General features: G+C 34.5%; 2 protein-coding genes and 1 non-coding gene across 7 annotated transcripts in view; 1 reads left to right on the forward strand and 2 right to left on the reverse strand.

The window, feature by feature from the left end:
- Window positions 1–5,042: 5,042 nt before the first annotated feature.
- Window positions 5,043–5,939, reverse strand: LOC128235584 (beta-1,4-galactosyltransferase galt-1-like). The gene has a single exon (XM_052950395.1). It carries the CDS (start codon window positions 5,937–5,939, stop codon window positions 5,043–5,045), a length of 897 nt encoding a protein of 298 aa, XP_052806355.1.
- Window positions 5,940–13,113: 7,174 nt separating this feature from the next.
- Trnat-agu (transfer RNA threonine (anticodon AGU)) lies at window positions 13,114–13,187 on the reverse strand. The gene has a single exon. It is a non-coding gene; the product is annotated as a tRNA-Thr (tRNA).
- Window positions 13,188–13,357: 170 nt separating this feature from the next.
- LOC128234197 (bridging integrator 2-like) overlaps window positions 13,358–14,737 on the forward strand; it is a 46,772-nt gene continuing 45,392 nt past the window's right edge. For all 5 annotated transcript variants that reach the window (XM_052948275.1, XM_052948271.1, XM_052948273.1 and 2 more), the window contains exon 1: window positions 13,358–13,451. In XM_052948275.1, coding sequence (XP_052804235.1) covers window positions 13,371–13,451 — 81 coding nt within the window. In that variant the 5' untranslated portion in view covers window positions 13,358–13,370. The remainder of the gene's footprint in view (window positions 13,452–14,737) is intronic.

Raw genomic sequence — 14,737 nt, forward strand, 5'->3', positions numbered from 1 at the left:
ACCGGTTGTTATTCAACCGTTCAGATTACCAATAAAGGAATTATTTTTCGACAATAAATAACTCAATTTTGAATTGTTCAATGGACTCTGACAAACATCTCCGGCAAGTGATAAGAACGAGCTAAGCTCCCAATCGCATCTTGTTAATTTTTAGCCGACGAAAATGTTAAATGTCATTATCCTAAGACATCAGTAGACTAGTTTACATTATTCGCACCTTCGAGAATAAAGTTATGCTATTTAAAATATATTATTATTTGAATTGTAGGTTTATCGACTTCTGCGATAGGAACGGAGGGTTTTGTGGACCACGGGGCCAGTTCTCCAAAGGGAAGGGTGGTAAAGGTGGGAACGCCAAACCCGGTGCTTCAAATTCTGCAGAAGAGATAAAATGTTGGTATTTCTGTCCACTTTATGGAACAGCTAGAAACGTTAATTAAACAATGACTAATCGATTGATTAGTTACATGGATAGAAGGGTAGTTTAAAGCGATGTGGTTGAAAGACTGAGTTCTTTAAAGCGTGCATGATGTACCACTTCTGACATGTAAACAGACAAGAGTGAACAGCAGTGAAAGGTTTTGAGCTTTGTCAAATTATGTCCGTCTGTCTATTCATAAGAACGTCAATCAGATGTTACAATTTGTTTGATTGGCCTCAAGCAATCCGATATTACACAATTGTGACGATTAACACACACGCTACTGTCGTATCCACGAAAGTCGGCCCCAGTTGTAGTATCAGTTTTGTTAGCTTACGAAGCATATTCTACAGTCAGAATGTAGCTCTGGTTATAGCTACCCTGGTTTTACGTTTATCAGTGTATGACAGTGTCATCTCCCGGACGACAAATAGTATTTTAGTGGTGAGGCAGTGACTTAGATCACGGATCCGCCACGGTGTGTAGTGTATACATTAACTTCCGTGTGTATATACGTGTTTCAGGTGAGATGGACGAGATAGGTGCCAGCTATTTGGCACTGACCGAAGACCCCGAGTGGCCTGCGAGGAATTAGAAGTGATATCTCGATACGTTTTGCAACATTCCAGATAGAAGAAAGATTTCTTAATTCTGCATCCTTAATTTCATGCTCATTTAATGGTCGAATCCAGTGGTCTATTCACATAATGGTAAATTATCAAATGTACTCAAGACACGCTTTTCCCGTATGCTAATCTCAGAGAGGCTAGGTTTCTTAAAGAGAAATGTGGCAAAGTTTTTTCACTAAATGAAACTGGGCGTGTTCTCCTGCCTGTGATATAAATGACAAAGTGTGTAAAATACTGGCTAAAGCTACTTAATATGACCCGACCTAGATACACACGCCAGTGTTACAAACTGTTACGTTCATTGGGCGAGCAATGTAGACAAAACTCAGAACTAGTCTCCACGCAACAATTGACATTTTGTCACATCGGATTTTATTACGTATGGATTGCAAATGAAGTCGGTCATCTCGAGGTTTTTCTACAAATATTTACAAATCGACTACGAGGCTGTGCTTATCAAAACATTTTGGTCCGATATTAACTCACCGAAGGCGTTGTGCTATAAACTTTATAATTCGGCATTAAACCCAGACACATACATCGCTGTTCCTGTTCCATATATATAAATTACCTTTTCAACTTTCTGTGCTCAAGCCATGCCAATACTATAGAAATTGATAGACATAATAACATTGACCAAGAATATCGGTTTTGTAGATACTGCTTAACCAAAAACGTTTATGTAGTTGAAAGTGAACTGCATTTTCTTGTAGAGTGTCCATTGTATACTGAATTTAGGAAACACTACTTCAAAGATGACTGGAATGCTGCTGTAAATGCTCAATACAAGTTTATAATGATAATGACCGAAAAAACTAATAAATCGTTGGTGCTTTGTCTAAATATCTTTATTTTGCTGATATTTAAAGTCTTATATAGAATAAGTCAGTCTGTTAATTTGCTAAAATTGTTATTAATATTATTATTATTATTATTATTATTATTATTATTATTATTATTATTATTATTATTATTATTATTATACAGTGTACATGTAATGTTGATATTCTATAAATATATCGGTTTGTTATTTTGTGAAGAACATAATATTACTTCGGATGCTCAATTCGGATTTCGAAAGGGACGCTCCACAATAGATGCTATTTATATACTGTTATCTCTGATACAAAATTATTTGTTTGAAAATAAAAGACTATATATTATTTTTGTCGATATGATGAAATGTTTTGATACAATTTATAGAAATGCATTATGGTTGAAGATGTATAAATGTGGAATACAAGGGAAAATACTTGTTCGGAACATGTATCAAAGAGTTAAATCATGTGTTAAATCATTGTCATCATATTCTGATTATTTTAGTTATGCTGTAGGCTTAAGCCAAGGGGAAGTTATGTCCCCTTTATTGTTTTCTCTATTCGTAGAAGGTATTGAATTATATTTGTAAAGCGATATTAATTTAGGATTACACATAGATGATATTGTATTGATTTTATTATTATTTGCTGATGTCATGGCCATTGTAGGCAAATCTCCTGAAGAACTTCAAACCCATTTGGATAATTTAGCAAATTACTGCAACACTTGGGAATTAAAAGTTAATACTGATAAAACCAAAATTATGGTGTTTCGTAAGAGAGGTGGGTTATTGCCCAATGAAAAATGGACTTATATTCACGTTGTTAACGACTTCAATTATTTAGGTGTTGTGTTTAATTATACTGGCAGTTTTAGCCTTAACCAAGAACATTTGATTGGTAAAGCCCTTAAGGCAATGAATATTTTATTTTGCAAATGTCAACAGTACGACTTGAAACCAAAAATATTGTGTCAATTATTTGACGCATTTGTTGGTTCTATTTTAAATTATTCGGCAGAGGTTTGGGGCTACACAAAATCTAAGGAGTTAGAAAGAATTCATTAAAATTTTGTAAAAGATTATTGAGAGTGAAAACAAATACTTGCAATGCCACTGTTTATGGCGAATTAGGAATATTTCCTATATATATTCAAAGATATGTGCGTATAGTGTCATATTACTTTAAGGTTGCTACCACTGATAATATTATTATCAAAACTATTTATACGCAAGCTAAGAATGATTATGACATAGGTTGTCGTAATTGGGTGTGCAACATAAAAAAGATATTAAATGAGTTTGGTTTTAGTCATGTTTATGACGATATCTACAATATTGATGTTGATAGATTTATAACATGTAGAATACACGATGCTTTTAAACAAGATTGGTATGGTACTTTAGAAAAAAGCACGGTGCTAGATATGTATAGAAATTTTAAGACTAGTCTTGAATATGAGAGTTATTTAGACATAATAGCCCAAAGTTTACGATTTTTCTTTTGTAGACTGCGAATTTCCGTGCACCCACTCAATATTCAGACTGGTTTACGATTTTTCTTTTGTAGGCTGCGACTCTCCGTGCACCCACTCCATATTCAGACTGGTAGATACGCTAGAAATAATGTTGTTCGAAACCAAAGATATTGTCTTTGTTGTAATTCCAATGATATTGAAGATGAATTTCACTTTATCTGTGTGTGTCAAGCTTTTAATGATTATAAAAAATATATTAAGAAATGCTATTATACAAAACCGTCTGTATTTAAATATTTACAACTGTTGCAATCAAATGATAAAATAGAGCTTATTAAACTATGTCTGTTTGTTAAAGATTCGCTTAAAGTAAGATCCACGATAATTAATGTTAGAACTTAATACTGTAATATTTGTTCATCCTCTAATTTAGAAAGAATATTTTTTTTTTGTATTTATATATACTTGTTAGTATTACATTGTTTGTTATTATGCATACACGTTGACATTGACTAGTATAAACATATGTGTTGTTGACGATGTACATTGTACAAGTCGAAATAAACTGTCTGTCTGTTATTGTATTATCAAATTCTGAAATTCAGTATCAAGTTCATGTAGTAATACTAAAGCAACATTTGTTTGTTAACCAAATTTTATTTGTCATCACTTATTTGTTTTGTTAAAATATAATCATATAATTTGGGCCGGTAACCTTATACTGCAAAAAAAACGATATTGATATTGATATTATACGAGGGAACAGGTTTTTTTGTAATTTATGTCGTAATCTTTAGCAGATTTTTTTGATTTTTTGTTTGTTCAATTATTTATTTCAGTAGTATTTTATAATACCTTTTTTGTAAAAGGTCAAACATTGTTGTATTGACCTGAGTTTTTAATTTTTACTTCTTATGGTGGCAAATTGTGAACACAGTTTCTACATTTATGCAGGTGTCATGTCAGTTAAAACAAAACTGCCATTATATTTTAAGTTGTTTTCAAGTGAGATAACTTCAATGAGAACATTTTGCTAAACGCCGAGAGCGTCGTCTATCGTCTGATAGAGAATGCAGAGATAAACAAAATATTTAAAAAAAAAAAAAAAAAACACTAAAATTTTCATAATTTTATTTAAATATTTAAGTGGATTGCATATGTCATATGTGAATCCCCTATACGGTGACAAAAACTTGTATGGAATTTCAGTAATTTCTGCTTAATTGTGTAGACATATGACTGACGGTGTTATGTTGGTTTTCATTTAAATGTATGTAAACAGAAACATAGATTTTTCAATTACTAAATTTTCTGACCTTGACATGTTATGTTAATATCATCTTTCGCGTAAGAAAATGCATGTGCTTGTGTAAATGCATGCGTTATTTCGTATTTGTGTGATTGAATACCTTGAATATACTGATGAAAAATGTATATAATTGTTACTTTTATTTAGAATAAGTTGTCTTGAATATGTCGACTTATTTTAGGAACAATATTTTCATCGAGATCGCTAAGTTTAAGCCATTCGAATGCATATTTATTTTTATGATGACCGTCTTTTATTTCATCCAACTATCAACGGTACATATCTTCAAAAATGTCTATAACATATAGTTATGCATTATGTTAACATAATTATAAACCTTCTAACGAAGTATTCAGTTAATTATACCTTGTCTTCTAAAATATTTCCTTCATATATTTAAATTCACAGCTTCTAATACAGATCCAACTCTATCTTCTAACTGTTTATATCTTAAAGTCGCATTGTTTAACACCATTGCAGAACTATCAACACCATCTAGAGTATCTCTGTAATGCTGCAAGATACAAACATTAACATCCACAACTTTTAACACATGACCAACCATTGCAGCCCAAACTTGGTGTATTCCCATTGTCACAATATGTCTTGGTTTGACAATGATCTTTGACCTTGCATTCGCAGGTAGAATATTACTGGACATCAAAAACAAATTTTGTGATGTTAGATGTTTGATTAAATCATCACCATATTTGCTAGTCTTCTTCTTTGCTGGGGGCATTCTCACGCTAGACAAAAAATGAGCATGTCTAAAAACAACTTCTGTGGCATCATCATAGTCTCTCAGAACATCAAGTATTGAATATGTAGTATCATTTTGAGGGACGATAAATTCATCCAGATCCGTAACTTGAAGCCATTCTGTAGAATGTTTATTTCTATAAAGACAATCATTTATAGCAGCCAATTGTCCGTTGTAGTGAACGTCTTCCTCTGTCAAAGGCAACGTCCATGGTAAAAGTTCAGCTTCACCTTTGCTTTGGTAGTAATCCAGGACAGTCCATACATTTTTTGAAACATCTGAGATGTAAAAGTTAAAGTGCTCAATTCCTAGCAACTTGTTCAACTCGATCCATTCAATCAGCTGGATAAAATTGTCAAAATTGCCAAATAAAGGTGACACACATGCAGTGAGATTGTAACGTTTGGATCTTTCTGATTGGTTGACCACTTTTAAAAGGTTTAGAGGGTCTTCAAATGTTTCTCTGGTGGCTATTGAAACAGCTTCTGGGAGAGACTCGGTGTCTAGTTTGCAAATGAAATACATTGCTGTGTGTCTGAAAATTGAAAAGTATATATGACCGTGTGTACAAACCCCATTGCAGACTTGAAATATACTTGAGTCAATTTTTGATAATAGACTTAGCAAAAGCTTCCCTGAAGTAAAAAAAACACAGGGTCACATATCATTCTTTGGAATACTTTTATCAATCCAAAAATGAACGCGTTTTCTAATCAAATCAATTATATATTTCATCGCAAAAAATAGTCTAGACTTTATTACACAATGTATGACAAATATGTCGTTTACGAATTATTTCACCAACATATTATTATTAAACATGGTCGTATATGTAATGTACTGCTTTATGCTCACGATTTATGATGTTCTTCGTTTATGTTTGCAGTATACGCCTGCACAACCTCCAGTTTGCCTTTCCGGGTAAACCAGAGGAGACACAGCGTTTCTGGGCTGCTTCTTTTGGCTATACCCACTACGCGTATCTTCTTAGACCTAGAATTCAAACATACTTATAATTTAGGGAAAATCACAAACGGGCAGGGTTCAACAAACAAACATGTTTCCATAATTGGCAGATCAGTGTTATATTGTATACGTTTTACCACAAATGGGAAGCCTTTTTAATTATATTACCACAAATTGGCAGATTTGTACTCCTGAAATGACGTCAGCGGCTGTATTCAATAAGCAACTAAGATTTAACCTATATTTAAGATTAGAAACTAAATATTTTGATTGGCTCGTATATTTAGCTGACCAATGGGCTGAATGGATAAGATAAGCTCAATAATGAATAGTGACCCTGAGTACTGGAAACGTTTAGTAATGTCATCATTACAACACTACTTTAATTATTCTATTATGAAAACTAACGGGACAGTCCCAGTATTCTATCATGTAAGCAATACCCGTTTTAGGGTAAACAAAACCCGTTTTAGGGGCACAAATCTAGGTCTTAAGAGACACTGAACGAAAGACGAAACCAACAAGTACACACAATACAGACAGACGAAACATGCATCACAATAGCTCTATCAATTAATGATGGGGTCATCGCCTTGGAATGGTCAGTATAGCATTAGCTCAGGGGGAATTAAGTCATGTTTATAAGCGTATCACCTCAATTTGGTCCCTATTGAGTGGCTTTTTGAAAAACGAAAACTTTCTTTAAGAGAAAGGTGTCTGTTAAAGGCGCGTAATATATGTTGATGCAAAAAGTAATTAATTTTAATGCATTATCATGTTTAATTTAATTGACCTTAATGATTAAAACGAAATAAGGCATATGGTATAGGTACAGGTAAAAAGATATAAGCGATATTTTGGCGTTGTTTTATCTGGGGAAATTTGAGCTATGTAGCTATTAATTAATAAAAAAATAACATTTATAACGGTTAATATTTTTATCCGTACCCGAATTATATGCTTTTATGTTGTTATGATTTAAGTCAAATGATTTAAACATGAAAATGCATGAACATTTATCAAAATGACAAAAATGCTATACTTAGGTTCTCCATATGCACTGTAGACAAAAATGTGTCCTTCCCTGTCAACTCTTTGAAAGTCCCTTTCTATCCGATTTTTCTTCTTTAAACCTTGGCTTAGTTGCTCAAGGTGAGTTTTAAAATCCTTTCCTGTTCCAGAATGCACTGAAGATTTCTTGGGTTCCATGTTCAGCTTATTTGAATCATAGAAAACAATCATACCCATCGCTGTTAAAACAAGCAAATAGTAACTAATTTCTATGTAGTAGCGAGTCGACATTTTCATGCAATCTATTTGTATATATGTTATCTGCCGTATTGAACAAAGCGACCAGATAAGGTTGACCTAAAAAGGAGTTGACTGCTTTCCCTTACTCAATTGTTAACTTAGAGTTTTAAAGTGAAAAGTTCATACAGAATTAATCAGTAAATTTTAGAAATATTTCAGCAGTGTGGTAAAGAAACCCAACTAAGTTCGTTGAATTAACATGGCTTTAAGCTAAAAAAACGTTGCTTTGTAAAGCAGCATAAAGTTACCTCATATATAACTAGCCGATAAAAAATAGTTTTAAAACAGTCAGCATTCAGCTTACAACATGGAAGTGTAAGCATTCATGTGGAAAAAGGGAATAATAATGAAGCCGAACTGCTTTGAAAACCGCGTAAGAGGCCATACCATGCATAAAGCCGACGGCTTGTAAAGAAGGAAATGCTGCCCTCTTTCTTAGTGTGTCTATACCACGTGATAAATTGCGTCATAAATGCTACGTCGGAAGGCAATATTTTGATTTGAAAAAAAGACTTTAAACAATATATCTTCACTATTTCTTCACCCTTTGAAATGAAAGTTAGCGCAGTCTACGCCGCTTACAGAGCCCCGCCTTCGATCTTTTTACCAGAGTTTGATTGGGATTTTAGTTTCTTTAAACACTTCGTCAAACCTTTTCACAATACGGCCGTCTGACGGAGCACTGTCAAAACATGATTTTGGAAACAGGTTTGATAAAACTAATGACTTTATCAAATGTCGGTGATAAAACAAATGCGGGGCTCTTTAAAAGGCATAGACTACCCTTTGTTTGATTTAGAAAGGTGTTGTACAAGAAAAGTTATCTTTGATTTAAGTCTTCATTTAAAGCATAATGTTGCCTTCCGACGTAGCATATATGACGTAATTTATCACGTGGTATACACACACTGTTTCTGGTCATCCCGAGGCTCGATCGACTGCAGACAATTTACAAGTCATGTCTTCAACCTTGGAAGTCTCGCGCCCTTTTCCTGACGCTCACGCGCCAGTTGATCGAAAAGAAATAAATTGTGTTTAAACTTTAAATGATCATGTTTTGGGGTTGAAACGTATCTATGAATGAGATAAGACATTTGTTCGGTTTCAAGGGTCTAGCTTTGTTTTGTATCGAAAACCGATATAATTTGATAAATCTTAATACAGATGTACCTCCATTTCTATCACTAGGCTAATATATATGTAAGCTCCTGTTTTTTTGGCTCCTGCTCCAGCCCCAAAAATATTCTTAAAATATTCACGTTGATTGTATGTATGTATGTTTAACTTATAATATCATGTAACGAGAAGCATGTATATATATATATATATATATATATATATATATATATATATATATATATATATATATATATATATATATATATATATATATATATATATATATATAATATGTTTAAGTTACTTTAATAAATATTTTGAATCTTTAATCTTATGCATTCCCGACGAAATAAAAGCACTCGTTAATACTGGTTTATCTTAAATGAAAGTTCCTTGAGTGAAATTCAGATGAAAATTGAAGAACTATTTCTACCTTCTTTTGTTAACATGGATGTTTTTCATGGGGAAATCGTTCTTATTACTCAAGAATCAGCATATTTACAAAATAACGAAAATACATGTGAATATGTAACATATTTGTAACAATGCTATACTGAATGCAAGCTGTAACTTGCATATTCCATGCATTCGACGACTTCGAAAGTTAATTCAAATGTAAGCCATGATTAGACTCATCTCCGAAGGATAAAGGTCAAGGTTACACATAAAGGTCATGGCCAGATTTTGTTTTAAAGGCCTAGTTTAATCCTTCTATAAATGCCCCCCCCCCAAAAAAAAACACAAAAAAAACCCACAACAACACACCAACAAAAAAAACACCCTGAATTGTACACAACCACTATGTATTGATCTTAATTTCATGCCTAATTGTCTTATCAGATGTCTGATCTGAATATAATCCTGCCGTGCAGTTTTGGAGGTTTTATTATAGAAATAGCCCCTAAATGGCCCTGAGCCAATAAACAAATATACAGGAAATTGGCCCCTACGGTGACATCAGTGCAATTAGCAGGAAATGCACAGCAGGGGATTGTCATGCCAAACATTCCTTACACTAGGCCTTTAACTGCGTTAAACTTTCCCTTTTTCATCATTTTGCCCAAACAATCTATTTGCACAAATGTTGAACCTCTGGTTTTCATCGCATTGCGGCGTTTCTAATTTCAATTTTATTCCGGAAATGTTTGTCATTAAACTTCGTTATTATGATATTTAGGGTTTCATAAATATTGGTTCTCGTTTCAGTTTTTTTCGGCCGTGCACGTCTATTATCAATAACAATGCTATACCGCAGGCGAAAATAACCGGTACATGTAAACGGGTTGAACCTTTAGTAGAGTACCGACGACATATGCATATAAAATTGACCTTTTTAAAAACTTTAAAAAAAACTTAATATAGCTCTTGGATGATGAAAGACGTTTCTTGAAACATAGTACGTCACACAATACGACGTGACGCGCAATCTTAATCAGCGCAGATTATTCAACAGCGTTGTCAACAGTCAATTGTAACCCCCCCCCCCCACCCACCCCCTCCCAGGTCCAGGGAATAACGGGGACTTTGCCTTTCGGTCCAGCCAAGCCCGGGTAAAATCCCCGCCCTGCGGCGACGAACTGCTCGTAAAGTCTCCGCCAAATGCCCCCGCACCCCAGGGAACCTAGTTAAGGCCCATTCCCCGCTATTTTTGACGCGAAACAAAACCACCGCATTCACCCGACATTGCGGGGCCACCTGGAAGGTAAAAACACGACCCATTTCCCCGGCTATCGCCGGTATACCCCCGGACCTTGGGGCGTGGTTACATTTGACTGGTGCATAAAAGGGACATTTCTTTTCCATGTGCTTATTATTCGACCGCTCCAATTCGGATGCGGAATGTCGGGAGTTTAAATCCCGCGGCAGCTTCAAGACGGAAGAGATTAAATTATGCTACCAGTCGCTCCCTTACCTAGCGCTCGTTACTAAAAGGTTAGTACTGAGAAAATGGTGTACTCCGTACGGTTCAATCTTCGTGTATCGGTGCTTTACACCAAGCCCCAAGACGTCTCTTCGCAAAGAGCTAGGGTATCACACCTGTATATCGCTTTGTTTCTTCAAATTTTCTTATGTCTGGATTTGACTGCGTATTGCTTTCACTTCTATCTCATGGCATTTGAAAACACAAGTTAAGTCGGCATGGTATTATGGCGGGGATCGAACTTTAATGCAGCCAATAGGAGTGGACAGACCTTGATAAACACAAATAAACAAAACGTTTGCTTATTTATAGATGACATTCCGAACGTTCCGCCAACTTTGTGACTTCAAACAACTTGAAAAACTGTTTTTGTTTCAGACGATATAGTTCCTTAACAAGTGGTTTAATTGTATATACGGGTACCCGGGTACTTGAGGGAAATTGACGATTGGGTACCCGTGTCCAAAATTTCAACCCATCCATGCCACATCAACACATCGTTCGGTTTAAATTGAAATGTATATGGATTAATCTATGTCATGGATAAACAAGTATCTTCTTTTATTTGCCTGTAACAAGTATGTGTGAATAGTTACAAAAGTTTATTTGTTATTACTACTTACAAGATATATACATTTTAAGGTATTTGATCATACACAAACATACTTAAATATGTTAAGCATTGATCGAAGTTCATTGAAACACAATAGAACAAAACGAATTCATTTTAAATTGTCTGTGCCATACATTGCGCTGTTCAAAACATGTGATTTGATTCAAACATAGTTAAAAAATATATGCCTGCAGGAGGTCCATCTACCGACTTATAAATAGGTTTATATTAGGTTCGTGGCCCAACGCAAACTATTTTTGCGGAAATCTGCCATTTTGTTCTGCACTGGACATGTTCCGCACTTAAAATTCTGCAAAATAGTTTACGTTTGACCCCTGTACCTTGCTTTAAATAATTATGTTGACTCCTAGTTTGTGATAATAATAACAACATCTTTGGTTTAAGAAGGTAACACATTATGACAAAATTACAGTGTCAACTATAAAACATCATATTTTTGATGTGGCCTATTAAAACAAAACATAATGACATACAGCTTTACACATGTATGTATATATCCTATTATTCAAATATCATCATAAACGATAAACAACAAGTCATATAAAGCATTATTGCATAAAATGTGTGTTTTCGGTCCGTTATTGCGGTGCGTTAAAACGTATAAACCCGGGCGTTATCGGTAGAAAACGTGCATTATTCAGTAAATTCACGTGCCGTTAATTAATGACCGGCTTTTTGTTTTACATATGCGCTTTCGTGGCTCGCATCAATGATGCCATCATAACAGCTGAGCAACCTGGTTTCTGACCGAAAGTGGGTCAACGATGCCAACTTTTGCACAAAAACAAATAATATCAAATAATTAAATAAACCGCATCTAACTTACATATTTTCTTCTGACTTGTCTTTTCCAGGAAAGCTGATACATGTGTGTTTACTTTCTGCAGTTGTTTTGACTATTTGTTTAGAAGCACTAAATTAAGTTTAAAACGTTCAACTCCTCCGAACTTAAGTTATTTCTGTCGATTTTATTCAGAACAAACGACTTAGATGGACATGATTCCATTACGTCGTATGCAATGAACAAAAAAATTTCAAAAAAAAATCTCTGATACTGAAGATGCTGTACATTTTATCAAGAAATTGTTTACAAAATTTTCAGGCTTAAATTAGTTGTCAAAACAAATACTGGTTAAAGTAGGACTACATCGGTAATTAATCGATAACCCGATATGTATTGTGTGTAAATAATCCCAGTTATCCAGTCAAATTCCCCCCCCCCAAAAAAAAACCCCCCAAAACTTTCCAAACGAATGACCACTGCAAAAAATGGCAACGAAACAAAAAAGCAACTGCCGAGTTATGTTGCGGCCGAATCGAGCTTAATGTAAAACCTTTTCAATGACATCACTCATGACGTCACACAAGCACCAGTTATTGAGGTTATTTTGAACTAACTGTTTTTGCATTTTCGTGACTTTTCACAGCCCTTTTAAACACAAACGCTTCTCATCGTGTGTATTTTATGCAATAATAGCGATCATACACCATTTTTCGGTCGTTATCATCTGCAAAGGCCCTTAAAACAGTTTACAACCCTCCTGCTACGCACTCGGGCTTTAAACCATTTTGCGGGCCTTAGCAGATGGTTACGACCTCAAAAAGGTGTATTAACCTTATATTAATGAATATTTAAACATGTTAATTATGTTGTGGATCATGCAGTTCATCAAAACTATTTCAATAAAATGTATGGACAAAGAAAACATGTTATTTGTTGTTGTAAAGTAAACCTGGGAGGAAAAGTGCGCCCGGTGTGGGGCTCGAACCCACGACCGCCGGAACACTAGCACGGCGCTCTAACCAACTGAGCTAACCGGGCGGCTGGTTCTAACCCACACGCACTACAGTTGTACAGCAAGGGAGACAATTCCTTATGTGCAAAATCTTCAGTTACCTCCCCCAAAATGGAACTCAGTTGGTGAACTGCACTATAGACTTTGGGTAAAATATGACCAACATACTAACCAATCAAAACTGTCGTAACATTCAGTGTGTGAACTGAATGAAAACAAAGATGGCTGAAAACAGCAAGGGTGGGATTTTAAATAAAACAGAAAAATTTCTACGCCGGCGAAAAACCAAGGTACGTTTAAATTGTTTTCCGATTTAAATCAACCACATTTTCTTCCATTTATCTGCACCTAAATTTGGGAGATTTTAACATTAACACTTTAGTTTAAAAAGGCAAATTATCAAGCAGGTGTGAAAAATGACTGCTACCAGAGTTGACAAGTCTAGATTGCTCCAGGTTATTTGATCTGTCAACTTCCCAAGTATGTGTAGAATGTTGGTATAAAGTATTTTATTTCACAATTTTACAATAAAGAACATTATTATTTGTATCTGTGAACTCTGGTGTCATGTTATTGTTGTCAGTTCGTATCATTTCATTTCAATCTTAAAACTTTTCTATTTTTAAGGCAATAAAGGGAAAAAGCATTATTATATTATTATTATTTTGGTTGTTTATATTATACAACTGTCACAATTTACCCCAATACGACATACAAACAGTGTAACAGAATGCATACACAGGGATCAATGTCTAAGATTCTGACGCTATTTTTTACATCATAAAATATATTCTATATATATATCAGAATTTTTTAAATAATTTAAGTCTAACTCCCACATATGAAGCTTAGACTAACTGGGATTTGTCAGCCGTCTGACCACAGTCCCACGTAAGCTCTTTTCCAACATTGTTGTACAATGATCTTTGGCGGAACTTGACATCCAGGGTTCAGACAATAATTGAAAATGATGATTGTTTTAAATTAAGGTCCACCATATTGGGACGGACCAAGAAATAAATCTGCCAGCAATATTTTATTTCATTACCCTCATGCGAAAAATCTGGGTAGGCCGGGAAACCGAAACTTACATTTTTTTTTGGTACACCTTACTCAGACTTGCTACAGCTGGTCTGTCAAAAAATCAAAACCCTGTCTATCTGCTGTCCATCATGAGTGTCTGTCCCCATAATGATATGTTGAAGTTTTTGTCAGAACTGTTGAAACCTTTCCTTTGAATATTAAATGTTATATATATTTCAATGTTATAACATTTTTATATACAAATATATATGGGAACACCTGTTTTGGATATATATAATTATATATATTATAAAATATATATGAACATTGTTTGCGTCTCTGGCACCAGTGTTTCAGTTCCCTCCATGTACATTCAGTTAGTCACATTACAACATTTTCAAATCTGCTTCATTACATAAAATCATGTCCCATCCTCTTTGCATACCAATTGTATTCCAAAGATAATTTTGTGGATATGTGAGTACCATGACTCCGGCTGATTCACTTGTATCAGAATTATGTGTCTTCAGAAAGTTTAATGTTGTAAATGAGT

Source organism: Mya arenaria, chromosome 5, assembly GCF_026914265.1.
Source record: "Mya arenaria isolate MELC-2E11 chromosome 5, ASM2691426v1".
Classification (NCBI taxonomy): Eukaryota; Metazoa; Mollusca; class Bivalvia; order Myida; family Myidae; genus Mya; species Mya arenaria.